Source organism: Charadrius vociferus, unplaced genomic scaffold, assembly GCF_000708025.1.
Source record: "Charadrius vociferus isolate BGI_N301 unplaced genomic scaffold, ASM70802v2 scaffold218, whole genome shotgun sequence".
NCBI lineage: Eukaryota > Metazoa > Chordata > Aves > Charadriiformes > Charadriidae > Charadrius > Charadrius vociferus.
In genome coordinates, this window is record NW_009650084.1 from 383,547 (window position 1) to 407,089 (window position 23,543).

The 23,543-nt window shown below is 42.3% G+C and overlaps 1 protein-coding gene across 1 annotated transcript in view; it reads right to left on the minus strand.

Annotated features, from left to right (window-relative positions):
* The window catches only part of TMEM255B (transmembrane protein 255B), a 69,407-nt gene that overhangs the window by 33,862 nt on the left and 12,002 nt on the right, over window positions 1-23,543 (minus strand). Inside the window, exon 5 of the mRNA XM_009892148.1 lies at window positions 10,899-10,988. Within this exon, the coding sequence (XP_009890450.1) occupies window positions 10,899-10,988 (90 nt within the window). The remainder of the gene's footprint in view (window positions 1-10,898; window positions 10,989-23,543) is intronic.

Sequence of the window (23,543 nt, forward strand, 5' to 3'; positions counted from 1 at the left end):
TGAAGCTGTATAAGCAAGGGGCTTTGTCCCTGGCAATGTGAGAGGCTCTGCAAACTGGAGGGGGGCATCTTAAGAGGTTCTCAAAAAAAAAAAGGGTTGCTATTATTTTTCTTACTGGAAAATATCTGGCAACCAAATTAAAGCATCCCACCAGCTCCTCTGTAATGTCAATATATTCAGGCTGTATGCATAGTACATACCTGTCTGGAAAAAGAGGAATATCAGACTGAAGATTCTTGTGGACAAATTCTAGTAGAGATATTATTTTGGTTATGTTCATGTTAAAGATTGCATTTCCTTTGCAGATTTGAAGACCAGCAAACCTGGATCGGAGATCTTGATAAATGCTTTTCAACCGTTTTTAATCTGTGAACCCCTAAACGTTTTCTAGCAGGGAACAGGTCCTGGCACCACACAGAGAGACCTGCTGACAAGAAGCAATAGTTTTCACCTGACCATAAAAATAGTTCACAGGACTGAAGACCCTGCTCTTATAATGACATTCTGAATAACGTAGGCTAAATAATTTCACCATAAGACATCTGCGTCAAGTTCATAACTTTTGGATAAGCTTCATAAGATCATGTAAACAGAAGCTTGGGATTAAAATATTTCAGTGACAGAGAACCATCCATACTCTTGAAAAAGCTGTTCCCATAATTCATTATTGTCAAAACTGTGTCTGTGTCATGGTTTGAATCTGTTTAGCATTGATTTCAACCCACTGCACACACTTGTGCTTTTGTGTGAGAGACTAAAAGCCCTGTGTTATCAGATAACCTTTGATTATGTAGATACCTTACAGAGGCCAAGATCAATTCACCTCTTCACCTTTTCTTTGATAAACAAAATAAATCTAACTTCTGAGTACTGTTGCTAAAAGGTGCCACTCCAAATTTCAGATTTTTCTTCTCTGAACTCCTTCCAAGTTGATAATGTCCTTCCCAAAGCACAAAGAAACACCAGAGCTGGAGTCAGTAATCTAGCAATGGTCCCACAGACTATACCTGCCAAATAAAAGCCAGAGACCAAACTCCAGTCCTGAGGCCACATGGTCCCATCTACACTGCTCACACCCACACAGCTTAGCATCGTCCTTCTAGATGAGGTTTGTTTTCAAGAGAGCTTGTGGGGGTGGTCTGAAAGTGAGCTGAAGTGGCAGCTAACCATTAGGTAGAGGTCTGATGCTTGAGTTTATTCCGTACCAGCAGAGTAGACATGGCCACTAATACCTTACAAAATACTTGTCATTATAGGTAACTCAGCCTCCTCTTGCTAGTAGACACTACTGTCCATTAATTCATGGGTTATGTTAGATCAATTAATGACGGTATCTCCCCAGAAGACTACATTCCGATTTTTTACCACATTGATGTTTCATCCCTCCTTAGACTTTCCAAAACACATCTTACAGATAGGATGTCCCTTTTCTCTACTCTGCTCCTTGTGCATCAGCTGAAAATACTAGCATGGCAAAAAGGCATCCAAAACCCCCTCCTTTGGTCCAGGAAGGTTCTTCTGGCAAAACGACAATAACCTACAACAGCAGCGATATAACTGCAGTTACTGTGGGGGAGATCTGAAAGTAGGTGATTTTGCCAGAGCAGACAGCAAAGCAGAGCTTCCAGGATCTGATGTGGCAGGAAGCACCAGACATCTGTAGATATCTGTAACTCATTCCAGGGCTCTCAGTTCAGCTGGACACATATCCAGCATGAGGAGCTCTTCTACTATCTGGATTGTGATGTTCAAAGAAGAGTATTCATCCTTTGATTCAAAGTATACTCAGTTGCATTTGGATACATGAACATAACTATTACATGAACGTCGTCACAGAATCATAGAATGGTTTGGGTCGGAAGTGATGTTAAAGATCATCTAGTTCCAATCTCCCTGCCATGGGCAGGGACACCTCCCACTAGACCAGGTTATTCAAAGCCCCATCCAACTCGTCCAACCTGGCTTAGTCAACTTGCAGTACAAAAGAGAAATCTTAGTAGACTGGCTTAAGCTGGTTGCAAGAGTCCTCCTTTGCTGCAACCCCTAAATTAAGTCCATAAAAAAGAATTAATCCCCCCTTGTAATTAAGCAGTACTGTAGGAATGCAGTTTGTACTTCCTACCTCAGTGTCAGACGCAAGGTCTCATACTAGTATTTAATACGGTGGGATAGTTGACCATTGGCTTCAAAATGCACTGCTTGCAAACTTAAGCACTTTGTATTTAAGAAGTTTATCAATAAAACAGTTTTCACTTCAGCGGACCATCAATACAAAAATCACTACTGAACTAGTGCTAGTTCTCAGTTATAAATGTTTAGTGCTCACTCTGCTAAAAATATCAGCAAATCCCTTTACAGTATATGCTATGCCATGCTATTATATTAATGAGTCATACAGGATGGAAATGGAATTAAAAGTAATTAGCTGTAATTTTGTCTCATGCAGCAGCACGGAGAAAGTAAAACACATTTAGTGTCCCTCTCCAGAGAAGCTAGCTAACTTAATTACAATGCGAAATTCTTTGAGTTGCATTTTCTACCACCAGTCGTCAAGGTAACAACTTTGTTAGACACAGAATACAACTATTTGTTTTTTTCTTCAAAGGAAAGGCCAACAGGCTTGCTCAGGACATTTTCAAATGGCTTTTTAGGAGATCTGGCTTGAAGCGTGCAAGGGTTTGGGAAATGACAGTAAGCTGTGTTACATGCCATGGGCTTATGAAGTCATCCTGCAGTAAGATGCAGTGGCCTTCAGTGAAGCTGCAGGACACCCCGGCTGCAATTCTTGACCGAGTGTCTGTAATCTGCACAAGAAACTTCAAAGATGGGAAGAGGACCGACATTCTCGGCCATTGCATGTGCAACCACCAGATGGTGCCATCAAGTCTTGAGCGCACACATGCAGCACCTGCTGCTTTTGCCCAAGAAGCAGATGTTCGCTTCTGCTTGGGGAAGCAGCAGGGAACCTGCAGTTCACTGCTAAGTGGGCCTCCTGCCTGCAGTCCTGTGCTTACAGCAGACATCATCAGATCTTCATGGCATTTCAGAGTGTACTTCTCTGGCTAACATCCTGAGCTGAGGTCTCATAACATTTGATTGTTTCAGTCATCTTTGGGTTCACTGCTTCCAACTTGGCTCGGCGCTGTCTTTAAGCTGAGCCAAGTGAACTCTGCAGCCCCAAAACCTGGTCTTGCCTTCCCTCCAGCTCTCAGCTGTGCCTCCCTACCACTCACCTTGGGCTGGCATCAACAGTTGTCTGTCTGTCTGTGATAAAAGCACAAGGGGTGAGTTTTCCCTTCAGTCTGCCCTAGGCAGGCTTCTGTGCCTTAGTACAAGAGGCCAGGCAGAAACGTAAAACCAGGGGAAGGAGGATGCCACTTTTGGACAGCCACCCTCACTTAAAACCCCCCAATTTATTTTTTTTTTTTAACTGCGGACCGCTGACCTGTACTCTGTAACCCATAAAACACTGAAAGCGCTGAGGCTGATAAAGTGCTAATGCAGCTTCTCTCCTTGGGAGGGAAGCTAGAGCACCAAGTGGCCACAGTGATTTTGCAGCTTCTCAGTCTAAAGGCATAAAATAGCACATAATAAGAGTATTTTACACATGTTTTCTGTGAGAAAAAAAAAGCAGCATTCAGCTCCCTGATCTGGTTTCTGTAGCACAGAAAGGTACAAAGCAAAACAGCCCTGATCTACATCTTTTGGAGAAGCTGAAGGAACCAAAACCCACATCCACTCACTCTATTTTCTGCCAGGGCTGGCTGGGACAGCATTTTTGGAATGTATTTATTTGTTCACTGGGTGGGGGCTGCCATCTTGATATTCCTTAGTACAATAGCTTTGAGCTCTACCAACCAGAGCCCAAGGCACACCAGCACCCCACACACGAAAGACGCCATTTTCCCATTGTCAGGTCTCTGTGCTTCCCAGAAGTGAGTTTATATAATGCCACCCTTACTAAACAGTATTTTGAGTAAACATACATAAAAAGAAGATAAATATCTCAAGTTTACTTTCTAAACTCCCAAATCTACACATAATTACCCAGCTGATATGCCTCAGCAGTCCACATACTGCACTTAAACGATGTGGGTGAAGATCCTATGCTAGGGGTAAGTGGTTTAGTGTCCTCCAGTTCAGCTACAGGTTCATTTCAGGGCTTAGTGCCTGATGATATGTTCCATTCTAATTAATTCCTTAAACCACCACGAGGAAGAAACTAGATCAGCTGAAAATGAAATTACATCAATGTAACACAGAAGTGGTTTTGCAGAAGAGGAGAGGAATCCAAGGGACAACCTAACACTGCCTGGTTTGATGTGCTTTTCATGATGGGCAAGCAACTCTGTGTTTTCACAGCACCCTGCTTTTCCTTATTCATATATCCTGCTAACATCTACCTAAGTTTTGAGAATTTCAGTCATCAACATAAAGCTGTCACGTAGTCTATAAAAGAGTGCAAAATGGGAGCCCAGGATTGGAGCCTGACTCTTTTTCTGTTCCAGTTCTTGCACATCGGAAGTGCTGAGAACAGCTGGTGAGAATCTGCTATTGATCAGAATCTCACGTGTCGTCTCTGCTTTTAGGCAGGATGGGAACTTGAACCTTTGCTTGAAGTGAGTGATGTCACGCCTAAGGCACCAAGAAGCACTTCCTCTGTATAAATGCAGTCACATTAAAATGCTTCAGCTAGACAAGATCACTTATCATGTGTACATACAATATAAAATTTCAACGCCAGCACAACACATTTTTTATCCCAGAGACGCTGCAGTTGGGATCTAGTCTTCTTCAGAATAACTACTGTTAACAGAATTATCCTGCATCACAAAAGGCCTACAGACAGTCTCTTACTCCTCTGCCATTTCACTACTATGATCCAAGGCAGTCTGTAGCAAGAATAAAAAAGTCCTCATATCTCCATAACCAAAGCAACCATTTGTGTTTGTTCTTTTTAGTGAAGATGAGCATATCCCCACTGATCTTGGGCAGGATAATCTTATGGATAAATGGATTTTATCCTTTCTCTAGACCAATTTTCCCAACATTTTCTTTCCATCACTTTCTCAGTTTCTTATTTGTGGAGACTTAAAAAAAATCTTGAATGGATTACGGTCTATTTCTACAAAAACAGAGGTCTGAAATCACAAAACAACAGAGCAAGGCTCTTTCAGCATGATTTTCCTTAGCATAGTCCATTTCAGGTTTCAGTTCCTAATACAGTACCTTATCATAGTGTTTTCTACAATTGCCAGTAATGAAGTAAGCCATATTGTTGGCTGCTTGTAAAACATAACCCGAAGTGCATCTGATTATTCTGCCAATATGTCACATCACCATTCACAATCAGAAGTTGTAGGCAGCTTGTAATGTTTCAGAGTATCACCATCCATTACACTATCCAAGCATTTATTCAAAGGTCTGTCCATTCAACTCACCCAGATAAAAAACACGGACGCTGTTTCTAGGAGGCCCCTGATGATTATTTCATAGGAACATCTTGGAAGCACTTTTAAGAAACTTTAGCTGCACAGCCCTTGGCTGAGTTTTTCACTGGACCTTACAGTTCTCCGTGGCAGAGGAACCCAGCTCCAAGCACAAGGGGACAGGACAATGCATATGTGCAGCAGCTCTGACCTGTAGATTTATGCTGTCCCTTCATTGCACCACATAAAATCTGACTGTCTTAAAAACCACTTCCTTTTAAAGCAAGTTCCTGACAGACCATAAACTTCATTAAACCAGAATTTGGCTAAGAGGATGTAGCAGTAATTAATGATAAGGTATGTCAGGGTCATTATCAAAGTCTTAGGCTTTGTAAACACAGAAAATTAAGCCCCGTTCATGCTTAAAAGAAAGCCAAAAATGGTAATGAAACAGCAATTAAGAGACCATCCAAACTTTTTTATTCTTTTCTGTTGGTTATAGACATTTAGAAGCGAAATGTAGTGCATCTTTTAAAATAGCTGAACCCGAATCTAAATTCTTTGACTGTATTCTGTTAGTTTTTGTATAGTGTCAATGTAAAATACTGCATCTGAGCTGGAATAACCCCAGACAACAGTTCAAGCTGACTAGGTAGCAGCTTGGCAAAGAAAAAAAAGCCCCACAGATGTGTTTGTGGACATGTTGAACATATGTTAGCAGGGTGCTTTTGCAAAAGTGATGGCCAACTGCGTACTGGGCTGTATTAGCAAACCATCTCCAGTGCACTGGAGGAACGGATTATTCCTTTTTGCTGAATGCTCATGAGGCCACATCTCAGTGTGGTGTCCAATTTTAATCCCTCTCCAATATAAGAAAGACCTTGACAAATTACAGTATGACCAGTGGAGGGCCACTAAATGATCAGAAGACTGAAGGACAGGATGTACCAGGACAGGTTGAAGGAACTGGGCTTGTTCAATGAGCAGAAAGGACAGCTTAGGGGTTTATTTATTGCTATATTGAGCTACCCGAAGAATTGTTATAGAGAAGACAAAGCCGAAGAGATGTGTAGATAAAGCATAACGGCAACCGTCCCAAGTTGCAATTTGACTGCTGTATCTTCTGGTATTCTCATTGGTATTATCCCAAGCTCTTCAGCTCTGCTTTTTCTTTTTAGTGGATCCTCTCTAATAAATCTGTCCAGATGTGGTCTGTGAATTCCACTCAACAAGACTGAAAAGCAGTTCTTATAGTCAAGCACAGAGGACTTCCCCTGCCTGAGCCCTTGGTTTCTCCTAGAGCTTTTACGCATGTCAGAGTCTCTTTTTATCCCATACTTTAAGAAAAGGCAACTGGTCATGTGTCGGTACCTATGTTTCATGACTTCCAGCTGAGCATGTGAACAGATGATACAAAGCATTTGTCCCCACAGCTTAAAATATCTCGCCATGCTTTTGCTACCTGTCATCTTCCTAACCTTCTCAGGAAGCTCCTGCAGGCAACTTCCTCACTTCATAACTGCTGCCGGCTATTTTAGGTTCTGCCTAGAGGATACCTTCAAAGCTAAGGATCACGTTGGCAATGGTCAAGGCTTCCAGTCATGGATAGGATGGTAGTAAGCGCTGCAGAGAATGTGTATGTGAGATGGGACAGGGGGTCTCCCTGTGTGGTGAGAGGATGCTGTTGAACAGTCTCCATTAGCTGTTGCATAACTGGGCTATTCTTATCTGCTAAATAACAAAATGTCTCAAGCAAACAGGAATGCAGATGCTGGATTCCTGTGATCATCATATTTTTCTGAAATAACATCACTGCACATTAATTCCAGGTTTGATTTGTTTTATTTGATTCTGGCTTCTTTTTTTTAAGGTGAAAAGTGCAGCTGAAGGGAACAATGGGAAATTAACTTTACACAGTAAATTACATCTGCATTACTTTTTAAATAAGCTACTGCTATTTTAAATCAAGCTACCTTTCCTTCAGTGTTCTTTATTTTATAAGTGCTGTGCTCCAGAGCTTTCTATTAAGCAAAGTGTGTTAAAATGAGTGTTAAATAATTTAAATATCTCTTTTCTGAAATACGTCCTTTTCCTGGAAGAATTTTTGCCAATTTTATGCCTTCTTGAGAAGAAAATAAAACAGAGGAAGTATTTTATTATTCTATCCACAGTTTTACAAGAGCAGGAGAAAATGTGCAACAGTAATAGCCTCCATTCCACAGCAGGCACACACTGAGAAAATCTATAATAATGTGATTTGTCCTCTTCATATCCCTCCCAACACAAATGAAGCTAAAACTAAAATGAAAAACAGGAGACATTTCTTAGTCCAAATTGATGGGAAGGACGTTGTATTTGTTGTTGGTCTGAAGCCTGCCTGGCTCCAGCTAGTTCTCCTCCCTCCAGAAGAAAAGGGACCTGGAGCCTTGGTATCAGCACCCTGATACTGGGGACAGAAAAGTGAATGCTGCCCAGCTCCTCCTCACGAAAACTTTATGGCTTTAGTGTAGACCTGAGCACCTGCTCTGACATGCCAGGAGTTTGTCCCTTCCCTGAATGGAGGACAGTTTAGTCCCATTCTCCAGCAGTCATCCCTCAAAGACAATGGCCAAAGCAGCAACAGCACAACACAGGTCTGAACACAGCTGGTACTGGCTGGGGGGGAATGGACTGAACGTGGTCTCCCTGAAGGAAATTAGCTGTGATGCAAAGGGGACGTAATACAGTGGCAATGACATCACAGTCTGCATGACACACGTGCTTTTGATAAGGCATCACTGCTCCTGTAAATCAAATTGGGAGTGTACTTACATTACCACCCCTACAGTTTTCCCCAGGTGTGTTAGAGAAATTAGGTGACGTACGCCTTTATTTCACCTGAGCCTATTAAGCTCCTTATTAGACAGAGAAGGAAAATGAGATTAAGCATGACCATGTTCATACCCAAATCAATTTTCCAGCAAAATGGTACTAAGTATTTTTTTGTTCTGTAATACGTGAAGGAGACCAGAAGAGACAGATGTGATAAAACTCAGCCCAAGTGTAAACAGCTGGAAATGGATTTCCATGAAGCGTGTCATGCCATGACTGAAGCAGCTTCATGTCATTGTATTGTACATCTCCAGCAGTCTGAGGGATGGCTGAATGGTAACCAGTCCTGTCCAGTCTCCAGCTCTGCACAGATGATGCAGTCATACCCAGTCACTGACTTAACCGGGTACAGAACTGCACCCAAGACTGTAAGATGCTTTCTTCTTGGGTGAGTGCAAGGACTCTGTGCCTTGATGCTCTCCTATGACAAGTCACTGGCCCACTTTCTCCCCAGAGAGCACTGCGATAACTGAATCACTTTTCGTAACGACACATCAAGGGCATGCCATGGCAGCAAGCAATGCCATGCAGCTATTCATGCTACAATAAAGAGGAGATGAATATAAACTCTAGGTATTTTGTATAAGATGCTATGTCTTCAGATGTAGGGGTGCAATAATATTCAGATATGATATTGTTGTTTGATTTAAATAGGAAGCAGTATCATTTCTAGAATAGCTAAGTAATGTATGTGAAAGGAACTCAAAGCCAAAAGAGTGCAAACTGACAAAGGAAACACCTAGAAAGATGAGAGGGGCGATGCCTATCTCTGTGTCTGAGATTGAGCACACGCACTGTCCTCTGACACAGTAACTCGCCTCAGAGAAGGTGATGCTGTCTCTAACCTCAGCAGTGGGGGGCTGTGGCTGCACAGCTGCGTTGCAGTTATAAGGTGTAAGACTGTACAAATGCCATCTGAACACTTCCTAATGATCACATCAAAGCAGGACAAAAATAAGCCTGGTTCCTGGGAAATTAGGAAGCAGGTCCAATATTTGGATAAGTGGCAATGGTTTTCTGGGGCACAACCACTGAATTTTCAGGAGCAGGAAACCTAAACAGGAATCTGCTCCACTCCTCTTTTAAGCAGCTCCCATGGAAAGGCTCCCTGAGCTCACGCTAATCAGAGACAAAGTTATACCAGGTGTCATCCAGAGGAACAGCAGGGCAAATTCGAGTAAAAGCAGGACACTTCAGCATCTGGCAGGGTCTGTTTAGCTCAAAACATGATTTCAATCCAGAGTGTTTATTCATGCTTAAATTGCACAACTCAGTTGTTTATACCAATAGACGTCTCCATCCTTGTGCAATGCATGTGAGGTTCTGAAGCCCACATTTGGTCCTCTTCAATAACAGTAAAAAAGAAATCAGTTTACAGCTTTATGCTCCAAATGATCCGAAGCCTAATTATTCTGATGTATTTGCAAACAGAAAATTAAGTATATTGCTACCGATGCCAGTGCTGTTATGCTGCCCCTCAATGAACATAAGCAGAAAGATGAACAGGCCCATGACATTTCATAGCAGTGAGGGGGTCATACACCCTCACAGTTGCTATTTTATGCAGCACACCACATCTGAGTTCTAGTGTCTATTAAAACATATAACTAATTGTTTCCTGATGCTTTTGGCAATCAAAGCTCAATTAAAAGGTTAAGTTTATACTGATTTTTAGGTATTCTATCACAAAAGATAGACCAGCAAACAACACGTCTATTATGTAAACTGCCATATTCAAACAACCCCACAACTCAGTCTATCTGGTTCTTCTACTGATTCTTTTTGTCTAATATTTTAATTTGAACTCTGTGAGTCAAAATAAAAACGTTTTGTTCTAAGTTTGTCTAGTGCTTACACAAGAAGGTCATGAGAAACGTTCCTAGGCGCTCATAGACAGTAAGGAACTACTAATAACACTGCTGCTACCGCAGTACTGCGAATGCCCATAAATGTCTTTCTGAAGCAGAGATGGCAATAGGTTTGCAGGAAGAAGGGAGGACTGGGTTTTGAAGACTGGAAATACTAGTTGCTCTGGTTAAATGACCCACCCTGGGATGGCAGGCAGATGGTGAATTTTGGGTTTGTCACTCAGTAGGTTCCCCCTTCACAGTACCTCTAACCAAAGCCTGACACTTCCTCTGCTGTCTTTGCTCCAACAAAATGTTCCTTTTGTGCTGTTGCAATCCACCTCCCTCGAAAGATCCCATAGGGACTTCTGGTGCTCATCACCGCCTGGTACGTTCCAAATCCTGACCATGCCCAAAAAGCCTTTGTGCAAAAGGAAATAAATGCTGGTGGTGGCTGAAATGTCTTCCCTTTCCTAAGCAGGTATGCATTTTAGCACACCTGTCATTACATCGCTTTACATCACCTCTGTATTTGGAACTCCCCGAGAGATGAATAAGCAGCTGGCACCATCTCTGGGTATTGGCATGATAGGCTTTCCTGTCAATTTTTTGCAAAAAGACATTTCTCCAACAAGGAGAACTATCAAAACACCTAATATGCTGCTAGAGATAAGCCAAAAGAAAATGCTTTCCTGCTAGAAATGACATAAGTGATCAAAAATGAAAGATGACAGAAAATCACTGTACTTACGATGTGTCGTGCTGCAAACACTCCATCAACTATTGCACAACAGAATGCTGCTACCACGCCAAAGCTGATAAATACGATGGAGGCTACTAACTGAGGAGAGAAAAACAGATTTAGTAATGTTTTCAATATAATTCTTTAAGTAAAACAATTACACTAATTTTTCTAGTATTCTTAAACGGCATTTCCCCCTGCCGTAATTCACTTTAGATCAGTGTGGCAGGATGCCAGTCGCACAGTAGAAAAAAGGCAGAAATTCTTGATGCTGAGTTGACATACCACCAAGTCTACCAGAAAAGCTCAGATCTTTCCAGAGAAAATTAGGTCAGCTGTAAGAATTATTAAATTCAACAATGATTTCTTCTAAATCAACTTATTTAATAAAACAGCAGCGGTGTCCATAGGGAGCATGGCAAAAAGCCATGTTTCTGTTGGCTCACATCAATCTCTAGAGCTTTACTACAGTGGTAGTAGTTCACACATACAGATAAAGACATGTAGAAGTTAATAACTAGCCCATGAACCCTCAGAAGGCTTTTATCATCCCAAATATCTTATGAGAACTTATGCCACAGCAAAATTGGAGACTCATACGACTGGTAGCTCTGGAAGGGCTGAAGTGTGCTGCCTTGGTCCCTGCCCCTGCTGGGGCTCTCAGCCTGCCCCTCAGTCTCAGCGTGGGCACGGCAAAGCACAGCAGAGCTCAGTACGAGTCCCAGCTGCAGCGCAGACAGCACACCGTCTTTGACAGCCTACCAGACCGAGCTTCAGACCTCATTCTACCTCCCACGCTGCTTCGTTCATTAAGCATTATTAATTCTTTATCAATGGGACTGCGGATGGCATAACGCCACAGCACTGCTCTAGCACAAGCAGTGGTGGTACGGAGGGCTCGGGGGAAAAGGCTGTGCAGGTTTGGGCATGCTGAGCTCCCTGCTAGCTGTGCTCACTTTATCTCCAAGGATGACTACAGCTGCAGCTCTAGCAGCAACTGCAGGGCTAGTACAACCCTGGATATAGCAAGCTTACTGCCCAATTCACTCTGAAGAGAGCAATAGGACTCAGAAAGGCTGAGCACTGGTATACATCTCCATCAGAGACCAGTCAGTGTGCTGTTAGCACACGCTCTTGAGACAGCACTGCTTTGTTTTGAGGGCATGTCTGAAGGATGCAGCGCTGTTAGCGAGGTGAGATAAGTGAGTCCTGAAAGAGAAATCCTGTGTCTGTCTGGCAAGGTGCTCCTCTTGGACTCATTAGCTACAACACCATCAGATGAGGGAGAGATACCGTCACCTCTTCCTGTCTCAGATTAGATGGTTTTGTGAATTTGAGGACTCTGCACCTTGATTTTGGATGATTGGGTACCTGCAGGGTATAAGGTGAACCTAAGCAGCACTCTCTGTCTATGTTTTTAATATAATTTAATGTACTTCTCCCACGTCTCTGGAATTTCTCATGCAAAGTCACAAGACGAACCCTTTAAAACATCCTATATGATAGGTTAATTTTTGTTTACAACAGTATTAAGTTATAGTTAAGGAATGCAACAGATTAAAAAATTCCCTTGAAAACAGAACAGCGTCCTGAATTGACAGAGCATATGGACCAGGGTTTCACCTAAGAATCTGGCACCTTTTCGTTATTTACCAGTCATTAATTACTCCTTCACAACATATATTTCAGAAATGCCCAGATATAGATTACCAAAATTACATCCATACAGTTCATATATCCCTTTTGCCTTAACAAAATCCATATCTTCATTACCTAAATACTGTTTTCACGTGTAAAATTTTTAATGCATCACAAACCCACTTGAAAACTGGAGTCCTCAGCCTACGTTAGGCTAAGAACAGTACAATGTCAATAGTGTCAACAGGGGACACAGCATCAGTGACTTCCTCAAAAAAATGCATATTGGGAAAAAAAGAAATTACAGCCATATAAGCCCACAGCATTGGACACACAGGTCAAAGCAATATCAAACGTTTGGAAATAAGAGCTCACGGTGAATCAGCAAAAAGTACAACTTAAAAGCAGAAGAATCACAGCTTTTAAATGCTTTTTGATATACTCTTTTAATCTCTCATTAGCTCGTGGCTCTAGATCATGTAATCAGAGGCGAGCCAGCACTGCCACAGGGATTGCTGTGTAATTGGAATCCTCAGCGCTGGGAAGAAAGAGGCACACAGAAGTGGCTGAGGCCGATGGTACCAGCTGAACTTGGGAACCTGCTGCATTCCCCCTGCATCCTGCTCCATCCTGCTGTAAGGAGGCAGAAACCCTAAGAAAGTACCATTGGCTGCATCACCCTTCAACCTCGATAGCTGCCCCTTGGCTCTCCAGTATGGTGCGTCATGTCTTGTGAGTCTGGTTGTCTAAAGATCTTGGCATGCAACTCATCAGATCAATAAGGCTGTGGGCTCCTCGTAGAGAGAGAGAGATATTATCACTGCAGACCAGTGGGCTGTGCTGCCCTGTGGCAGCTGCGTTTGCTACAGACCCCGATCTCTTTATTTGAAAAAGCAGAAGTGTTTAAAAGTTCACATTAAGTCATTATTGTCTGATACCTCTATCCTGTTTTTCAAGCCATAGCAGTCAATCAAACAATTAGTGGGCTTAGCCAGGTGTTTCCAAACTGCCTGAGCTCAGGATGAATTTACTGGAAGCTGACCTCAAGGTGGCTTTTCATTTCACACATGAGCAACTTATTGATGATCTACAATCCCCAAACCAACATTTTCCACTCATGGAGATAGCCTAAATGACCTAATGAATATGCTGGCCTTTCAGTTTCACCGTATAGCTATGAGACAGCATATACAGGTGCACAGTAAATTGTAGCACAGACAGGAGCTATGGAGTTGGCTTTGCATTCCTCCATCACGCTGGTGAGCATCTACCCATTCAAGGAGTTGCGTGCAAGCCAAATGCTGTCAGCCAGAGTCTGCTGTTCTTATCCATGACTACTAGCAACTACTTCAGTGAGTGGTCCCTTTGAAATTAAGAGGACCATTTCTTGACTGAAGTAATATTTATTACAATGCTGAAGTGGCAGAATGTGACACTCAGAGGTTCTTTTGACTTAAATTGACTTCTATATATATTAGAATGGTAAAAGAAGTACAAGATACAAGAACAACACAAAGAAATCCTTAAAATAAAATTACAGATTTATATGCCCTCTCAAACCTCCCACTGCTTGTTGAGAATGCGAGAAACACCTAAACAAAGCACAAAATAATTACATCTAAAAACTGAAGACAAGATAGCCAAATGAAGAGCTGTTCTAAATTCAAAAGCTGATTTTCCTGAGTGGTAGGTGATTGCTGGAGTTGTGAATTCATGAGCCTAGCACTCTCAAGAAAGAAAAGCGAAAACCAGTGCAGTTCATTTATACATAGAGAATTTTCTTGACAGGTGAAGAAATACCACTTCTAAAAAAAATAAATACTGACCCATCTCACCATCTCATGTATACTTTTAATAGCAGTATGTTTTGTCAGGAAAACCACTCATTATTTATAACAACATATTTTAACAGTTATTCAAGAAAGAGTTTTGCTCTTGCTGTGCCATTGCTCTGCAGCCAGGCTTCTCTACAGCTGTTATTATCAGAACATGTTTACTCTTAGTTCTGGTACAGAATACAATAATTTGGTTATTTACATGGGAACCATGAAGCCAGTTGTTAAACAGTCAAAACTGTACTGTGTGGGCCTAATAACCAAAACCCAAAGCCAGTTGTTTAACAGAGATGTTTTAGCAAAAAGGAGAGCAAAATTGCACTTGGAATGAGGGACTTTTGCACATAGTATTAACTGAAGAGCTCGGATCTTCAGTCGTGCCACAGAAATATGAAAACACTCAAAAATGCAAAACTAGTGAAAGGCTGGACCACTAAATTCCTGCGTGTTGCCTTTTATTGCAGAATTCACCTGTCTTAGACAACCTCTTCTCCTTCAGCAGGCATACAGCACCGCTGGCTGCACGGTGTCACCCTCCTGTGCGAGCAAGCCTCGTGAAGGCAACAGAGCCAGGGGACACCCCATGGCCACAGAAGTTGGTCACAGACGCTATTCCGCTGTCAGAAATGCACCTGGCATGGGTACTTGGCAATCAACAGCCTCCCACAACGATTCCCAGGCATGGTTTTGGAGTTAAGAGCTGGCCACAGACCAGAGCCAACGGGGAGTTTGATGCGTCCACCCTGGCTGCAGCCGTGCTCTCATGTACCCACCACACCTCAGGTCCCCAGGCACTTTGTGTGCTGAATCCCACGCTGCTGGTACCGCGTCCCCACTGTGTGACATGTGGAGGCGTGTAGCCGATGTTTACCAGCAGACACACAGAAAATCACATCGCTCCCCAACACAAGCACCCACTTGCTACAGGCTGGTACCGCGCTGGCTGTTTCCAACACCCCTGAGAAACACCTCCGCGAGGCTTGCTGGGCTCCATGTCTCTATTCTCGCACACACCTGCTTTCCTCATGGCTCTAATTTAGCCCTTACCCGCTTTCAGTGGAAAGGCACAACTGACCAGGTAATGACAGTCACTTCTAGCACCAGATGCTCATTCTCTCAATTTAGATTAAGTAGATCCAAGATTTTGAAAAATGCATGGATTTTTGTTTTTGAAATCACCTCAATATCAGATGCAAGTAACATTATATCTAACAGACTCACTTTGCTCATGCTAAATGGCTACTTTTGCATTGCACAGCCTCCAACACCTCCAAGGATTGTACTGTTCATCAAGTCTCTCTGAGATTTTTTTCCAGGCAGAGGAAGAATCACAGTTACCCTCATCAATGTAAACTGAGAAACACTGTGATCTAACACCTTTTGCTCTGGAAAGTGAAGGCTTTGCAAAAGGCTGTGTAAATGTTATGCCACAGCTTTGTAAAGCCCCTTTTATCCCCACACATGTTAAAGCAAACGTATTTGGGAAAAAAAAAAAACAACCTATGCATGGGTCAGTTTGTTGTAGGCTGCCCTAACATTACATTCCCCAAAATACAGTTTAATTCTGTGGGCCTTTTTACTGTTTTGATTTCCTTATGTCTCCAAGCTCAGAACTTAATATAGGCTTAAATAAACCTGCTGCACTTTTTCAGTATGCTGAGGATGAAAATGTAAGAGCAAAAGTTTACAAAAACTGTATCACAAATCCAAAACAGAGAATGGCTTTTTACCCCTGGTGCAATCTCAACCAGGAGCTGCATCTGTTACCGCAGCACCTGAGCAGGGCTGTAGATTAATAGCCAGCAAAACTAAGACAACTAAACTCATTGCATTACATTTCAGACGTTGTTATCACCTAAACGCTGCCATCTTCTGAGGTAGGACAGTATAAAAGTACTTTTAATTGTGAGTTAATTTTCTCTAATTTGGACAGTCCTCTCCTATATGGCACCTTCCCACAATGGCCACTTTTTTCCCCTGCCCTCGGGGCAGAAGTTTTGCTGCTGTGATGGAGATTAAGCTCAGGCAAGGATCCTCCTACATTGGTTTTTACAACTGGGCTAATTAGGAGGTTTCTCGCTACACCAGGTAATATGCTTCACAATTTATGGTCTGCCAACTTATTCTTTCCAAATGTTGGTTCTTCAGTAATAGCACCGCTGTAGTTGAGGCTCTGCGGGAGGGCTGTCACACCACAGGAGATAGGATTATGTCATGTTTTCATGCAGTAATGCAAATACCAGTCACAGCACAAGTTACAATGACACAAATTCGTAATCATGAAAGACTTTTCTGACTGCCCAGCTATTTCCTAGACTGGCTTCCAGATGAAGGAAGGAAGAAAAATAAACAAAAAAATGTCTCATTGTTTTAAGAGCACCAGTTTAAGCACAGCTCAGGAAGACAGGGACTGGGTCTGGGGACCCATGCATAAACACGTAACTTGCTTCTGATTGTAATATACCTAATAATGTAGCCAATGCCCACAGCAGATTTCCGTATTGCCAGGAAGGCCTGGTGGAGAAGACAGAGATGCTGCACACATGACGATGTTAGGCGTTTAGACCAAGTCTTGCGTTTAGATCAAGTCATCAAGTTAGAAACCTACAACTTTTCCACAGTATCATCCCTATTGAATTCAGCAAGTCCGGTGACACATTGTTGAACATTATCATCAACAACACAGATCACAGAATCATAGAATGGTTTAGGTTGGAAGGGACCTTGAAGATGATCTAGTTCCAACTCCCCTGCCATGGGCAGGGACACCTCCCACTAGACCAGGTTGCTCAAAGCCCCATCCAGCCTGGCCTTAAACACTTCCAGGGATGGGGCATCCACAGCTTCCCTGGGCAACCTCTTCCAGTGTCTCATCACCCTCATTGTGAAAAAATTCTTTGTAATTACTATTCTAAATCTCCCCTCTTCCAGTTTGAAGCCATTCCCTCTTGTCCTATCACTACATGCCCTTACAAGATGTCCCTCTCCAGCTTTCTTGTAGGCGCCCTTTAGATACTGGAAAGTTGCTAAAAGGTCTCCCTGGAGTCTTCTCTTCTCCTGGCTGAACAACCCCAACTCTCTCAGCCTGTCTTCATAGGAGAGGTGCTCCAGCCCTCTGATCATATTCGTGGCCCTCCTCTGGACCTGCTCCAACAGGTCCATGTCCTTCTTATATGGAGGATTCCAGAGCTGGACGCAATATTCCAGGCGGGGTCTCACGAGAGCAGAGTAGAGAGTCAGAATCACCTCCCTCGACCTGCTGGCCACGCTTCTTTTGATGCAGCCCAGGACAGGGTTGGTCTTCTGGGCTGTGATCTTTGATTCAGATTTCTTCCCAACGCTGTTGTTAATAGCACCTCAGGGCACAGAGCTGAGCCTATGTGACTGCTTACTGCCATGTGAAACAGCGTCTTGCTCTCCTGTCTTTCGCTTGGTCCCTGCTGCCCAGCTCTCTCTCCTGCTCTCACTCCCAAAGGGGTGCATCCCTGCATACCAGCTCCTGCGCTTGCCCAAATACACAGCAAGCCAGGGCGAGTCACCCACTAGGCAGAAAACTGCTTGTTCCCCCAAATGAGCTAAATCAGCTAACTGTAAGGACAGGCAAGCCCTAGACCCAGTGCAAATGAGAGGGTGAGACTGTGTGGCCAAGACAGAAAGGAAGGAGGCAGAAGCGCTGGCAGCAACTATTAGGTTATCTCACCTATTTCATGTAATTTGCACTCCTAGGGATTATCGAAGTAAAAGCTAGATTTTATCCGTAATGAATAAATTCTAAGGACTGGGGTTATTTTGCCGTTTGTGGTCAAGGAGACTTTTGGTTTACTGCCTATGAAGAAGTCTGCTGTTTTCCAGTATCACGTCAGGGATAATTAGGAAAAATAGCAACATGAAAAGGCCAGTTGGTGTAACACAGGCAGAGGAGAGTTCCCATGAGAAATTTAAGCAACCTCACATGCATAAAAAGGCAGAATTAATTAGATAAACAAATGTTGGGAAAGAATAGGGAAACCACATGGGAGGTATCAATTATTATGCCAAGGAGAAAAAACAAGATCAAAATCTGCCTTCAAAGTAAAGGTGGTATTTTCATTCAGGAAATCTCTCCTTTTTTCTTGCCCCACATATTGAAGGGCAGAAGGGTGAAAGGCAAAATTCGCAATATCTTTTTTTACTCCTCAGATACTCACATTTCATTTACATCATATGTAGGCATAGTCAACTCATATTGCTTTCTCATTCTCTTTTCCAGTAGTGTTGATGCTGAGCTTTTGCAGATAATACTGCCTTGTCCAATAGGGACATTATGATATCACCCTATATGCATCAGCCACTCCCAAGCTGTCATCTTTGCTTCCCATTTCTCTTCAGGATGTGAAAGCCCATGGGTCAAAACTGCTCCTTAGTACTCTTGTTGTTAAGCTCCTCAGAAGGCTTCCCCAGCTGCCCATCTACCCATGCACAGAGCATCTCGCCCGTCCTCCTTCCCCCCTCCCTGCCAGCTGGCAGTGCCTGTGCTGTTCTCACAGGCGTTGAGCACAGCAGCGCAAATCTTTTGCAAGTCCAGTCCACTAGAAAAGTGGCATGGAAACGTTTTGCCTTAACATTGTACTGTCCAAATAAAACCCTCGTATGTCAAGTCTGACAGTTCCCTAGTCTAGGTCTTTCGGTTGATTTCACCCTCTAGAAATGTTTTCTTGAGCATTAATCCTTAATTTATACCAAACCACTTTGCACTACTCTTTCTGTAATTTGTCTTTTCTTCTAAGTTGCTAAAGCTTTTGAAGATACAGTTTCTGTGATAGATGCTATACGAAATAAAGACAATTTTTTCTGTATTTTTATCTTCAGGCAATGAAAGAATGGCGGGAATTAAATCAATAGCCATTATGGAACATGAAACAAAGTTATTGAGAAGGGTTACCTCATTAATATATTCTTTCTTCTCTCATAATCTAATATTAGCTACAAAACCAGACCTAAACCAGCCAGGAAATTATTTCAAATTGTTTTATGAGCAAATCTTTACTATAATGACCAACCTACTGAATGAAATAACTTATATCAAGCAGTTTCTGTGCACTTAGATTTCAAAACTGGAGTCATTGCTACATTGCAATCAGAGAATTAATTTGATATATGTGTAAATGAACACATATTAAATTCAAGATAATTCATTCACTGATGAGTAAATGCTTGTCTTGACTGAGTTAAAATTGCCACCACTGATGATGCCCTGTCGGGTCCCCTGGGAGTTTGGGAGAGTCTTAGAGTTCCAACTACTGCAAATCAGCAGAAGATACTAAAACAAAGTTGGAAGAAAGACTGAACTGTACTTGGTTCACATTTTCCAAGACAAGAAACAGAAGGCAACCTAAGAAAGTCTCTTTTGTTAATTTCCTGGGGCAGGGTTAGTTTTATTATCAGTGCACTTTTAAGCCCTCACAGCACCTGAGGACTCGTGTTCATATCCCAGTAACCATTACCACAGTTACTGATTTCCTTCCAGCAGCAGCACATCTCGGCTTCATTCAGCTCATTCAAACAGCACTGCTGTATTTTCTCCCTAGTCTGAGCTGATACAACCACCCAAATGACTGACCCTCTCTAGTTCGAGCAAGTGAAATACATATATATGCTCTGCTCCACCCATGTTTTAGCTGCTTTTAAAGAGATTTACTTAAATAGCTGTTCTACTTTTCTTTCAGCCCATTAAATAGGGTGCTGACTATATGATCAAACCCCTTCCTCGTGTTTCAGCTTCTTACTGGTAGGTAGAGGAGCACTAAGGCTTCCCAGGGCGGTTCAGATGTAGTGTGCTTTTATAGGCAACAATGCTCCCAGGCTGTCTTGCCCTGGTTTTGTGAGTCCTTGTCTCCCTTTTCCAAAGTCACTTTCAGAACCAGACTCAGCACCCCCAAATTATGACTTTGTTTCAAGACCTGTCTTTTGGCAATGTACTTTTTCATTCATTTTCATTTTTTTTACATCTGTATAGTTTTTAGCATTTTATGTAATAGGTGTGTGTTGCCATATTCTGTGGCAAATCACACGATCTGATTCCAGATGACTGTTGAGACCAAAATTATTGGAGCATTTGGTATTATATCCTCATGACTTGATTCATTTGTGCGGATAGAAGTATAGACTGGAGGATAACAGAAACAGGAACAGTGTGCCTTCATAAAGCAGATGGGCCTCTGTTTGGGAATCAGTTAGTTAGGCTCTGCTCAGTAGAAGTACCGGGTGTGAAGCCTCATCATGTATTTCTGAAACAGTAACGTTGTGCTGCTCCATCCGAAGTGAAGCGGCAGTTCTTATCCAGGCTGCTGGATGGTACCGTGAGTGGTGTTTTGTATGAGGTGAAGCTGCTAAGAAAATTCTCCTAAGGGGCACATTTCATCATGCATAACTCCAGCTATTTAAAATACAAGTATTTGTCCCAGATGGTTATGTATGCTCCTCTGTAGTCAACGGAGAGCCAGACACTTCCAGATACCTTCTACATCTACTGTAGAATGGGATGAAATTACCTTCTGATGGTATCTGTCTTCTTTTCCCACTGGCTACAGAGGGAGCCTAGATGAGGAAGTATCTGTGCTGCCAAAACCAACATCTTGTCAACACTTCTTTTATTCCCTTGATGTTGGCTGCTCTGATTTGTGCTTTCTCGTCTCCACTTCAGAATTTTCCTTCAGTCATTTGCCGGCGACTTGCAAGGGAGGGAGGGGAGTAACGTGGAAGGAGAGAAGGATGCCTGGGATTTCACGAAGACAAAGTGATGTTATACAGAAAAACAACATCAGCTGGATTTCACAGCTGAAAAAATGATAACGGTTTTGGAACCAGACTAAGCAAGCCTTAGTCCAGTAGGCACTTCAAACTGGTAAGAATTCCCCCTTGCAAACATCAACAAAAGCACTTATCTAAGAATGGTTAAAAACAATTAGAGATTTAAGGATATCAAATACAGTCAAGAAGCAAAAACTAAATGCAGCATTAAAAGGAAAAGGGACAAAAGTGAAATATAAATTTAGATTCACTGATCAGCAGTGCTGACATTATAGGAATCCATCACATACTTCCTTTCGTGGAAACTCTTTTATTGATTAAAATGGAACAAGCTTATTTCATCACCTAAACAGAGGGAGCTGTTCAGGCCATATGAGAACAATAAATCAGAGATAAATAGCAGCATACCATGTGTCATAAAAGTTTATGCTTCCTGGTAAAAAATAGTGGAACTGACATAGATCAAGACTACTACAGCTGCCACTATTTAGCAGCAGGAACTTTTTTACACCCAGCTCTGTTAGTGTCTTTACAAATCCTCTTTCACATTACAGTGACTGCACTGGTTTCTCAAGACACACACACTCTTTATCAGAAATGCATTACAATTAAATTACAAGCTTTCGTGAAGTTCTACTTGTAGAGTCTGGAAGACTGTATCTGGCCAACAGGGATACCCTTCTGCTCAATTTGATCTCATTCTTCAACAAGAGGATCAGAAGCCACCTGTCCTTTTCATAGGGCACAGCCCACCTCACCTTCTCCACCATGCACACGTGAGCGCTTATCCCGGATTCCTTACTGAGACTTTTTATCCCCTGCTTCTGCTTGCTAGGGAGAGTAATCAATTTCTTTATTGTTCCACAAACACATTTCATGGGCCATAAAGTTTACTTTTGTTTTCAGCTGTGTGACAGTAATGCTTTCATTACATAAACAGTACAAGAAAACAAACTGGCAGTTAAAAAGTGTCTGATGATGCACTTAATTCTTAGTGCTGTTTCCAAGCACAGACCTTAAAGGAACCATGTCCCAAAAGACTTCCACTTAGTAAGATGAAGGACTTACTTAAACTGAATTGGTGGCTTCAGTCTGTGACTCAAAAGAACAGTGCCAGCCTTTAAAGACTGGGGTGTCAAAAATAAGCTCTGCTGGTGTATGCATATTTTCATACGTATATATAGGTATGTATGTGTGTATCTCCCTCCTGTTTCTATAGAACTTAAGCTTCCATAAGCAAACTGAAGCCATTATGGTTGCCAAGAAATCTCTCCAAATAGAAGCCAAAGTCTCTCCTGTCCTAAAATTTTCCATTTGTAGTAGACTTCCCACTGCTTTCTACCAATGATAACACTGAAAACATGGTAGTTTCTTACCTGAGACTGAGCTTATGCTGTGTTGGGTTACAAGCTGGGGAACCTGGGGTGGGCAAGACCTGCAGCTGGTACAAGCAACAGAGCAGCACAGGGCTGTACGAGAGAGAAAGAACTACTGTGCCAGTGTGCAGCAGGACGTACTTAGTGGCATCTGTCTAGGTATGTCAGACAGACACAGCCCCAGTGATGGAACAGAAAGATTACTGTTATTACAGACCTGACTGTAATTTCCATTACAGCTTTACTAGCTAAACCAGCCTGGCAGACACATCTATAAAGAGTGCAAAAAGCACTCTGCACAATGAAGACATAGTGTCAGTGGTATAGTGGCATAGGCTTTTTTTGCAATTATGCCAGGTATTTGCCAGCATGTCAGGTGTAAATACATATATATATGAACATTTATTACATGTTATATATTACATGGCTATAATATCATAGTACTTTTATGTATTATAATATTTACATTTAAATAAATATTTGCATGACTAGCTGATGTATCTGCACTGGTAAATCTGAAAGCATAGACCTGTAGATACATGACATGAAATGCTGATCCCTAAGGAACTAGGCAGAGAAGGGCTGAAACACCCCCCCACACACTTCCTTTGGTAATGCACACAGTAAGAGCATCTATTTTTGTCTTTGAGTCCCTGAACTTCAAAGTTCTCAAGACACTGTGGGGAAATTTATACTATTTAACTTCAGGCATTTAACTCGCTGACAGCACTTAGATGATGGTTTCACGGCATAGTAAGTTGATATAACACTTTATTCTGAGCAAAAGGGACAAGTCCTGTTCCCTCCTCCCACAGACTCCTCTCTATGCTCAGCCATGCAGCTCCACCAGTTACTTTTGCTATGTCTGATCTCATTTGGCTAGGAACCTTTTAACTCAGTAATCCAGTGGAAACTATTTTTGGCTGGGGGAAGGAAGAGGAGAAGAAGGAGTTGGCAAGATAGAGGAAGGAGGAAAGGAGGGAAGAGGAGAAAGGAAGACCCCTCTGTGTCACTGG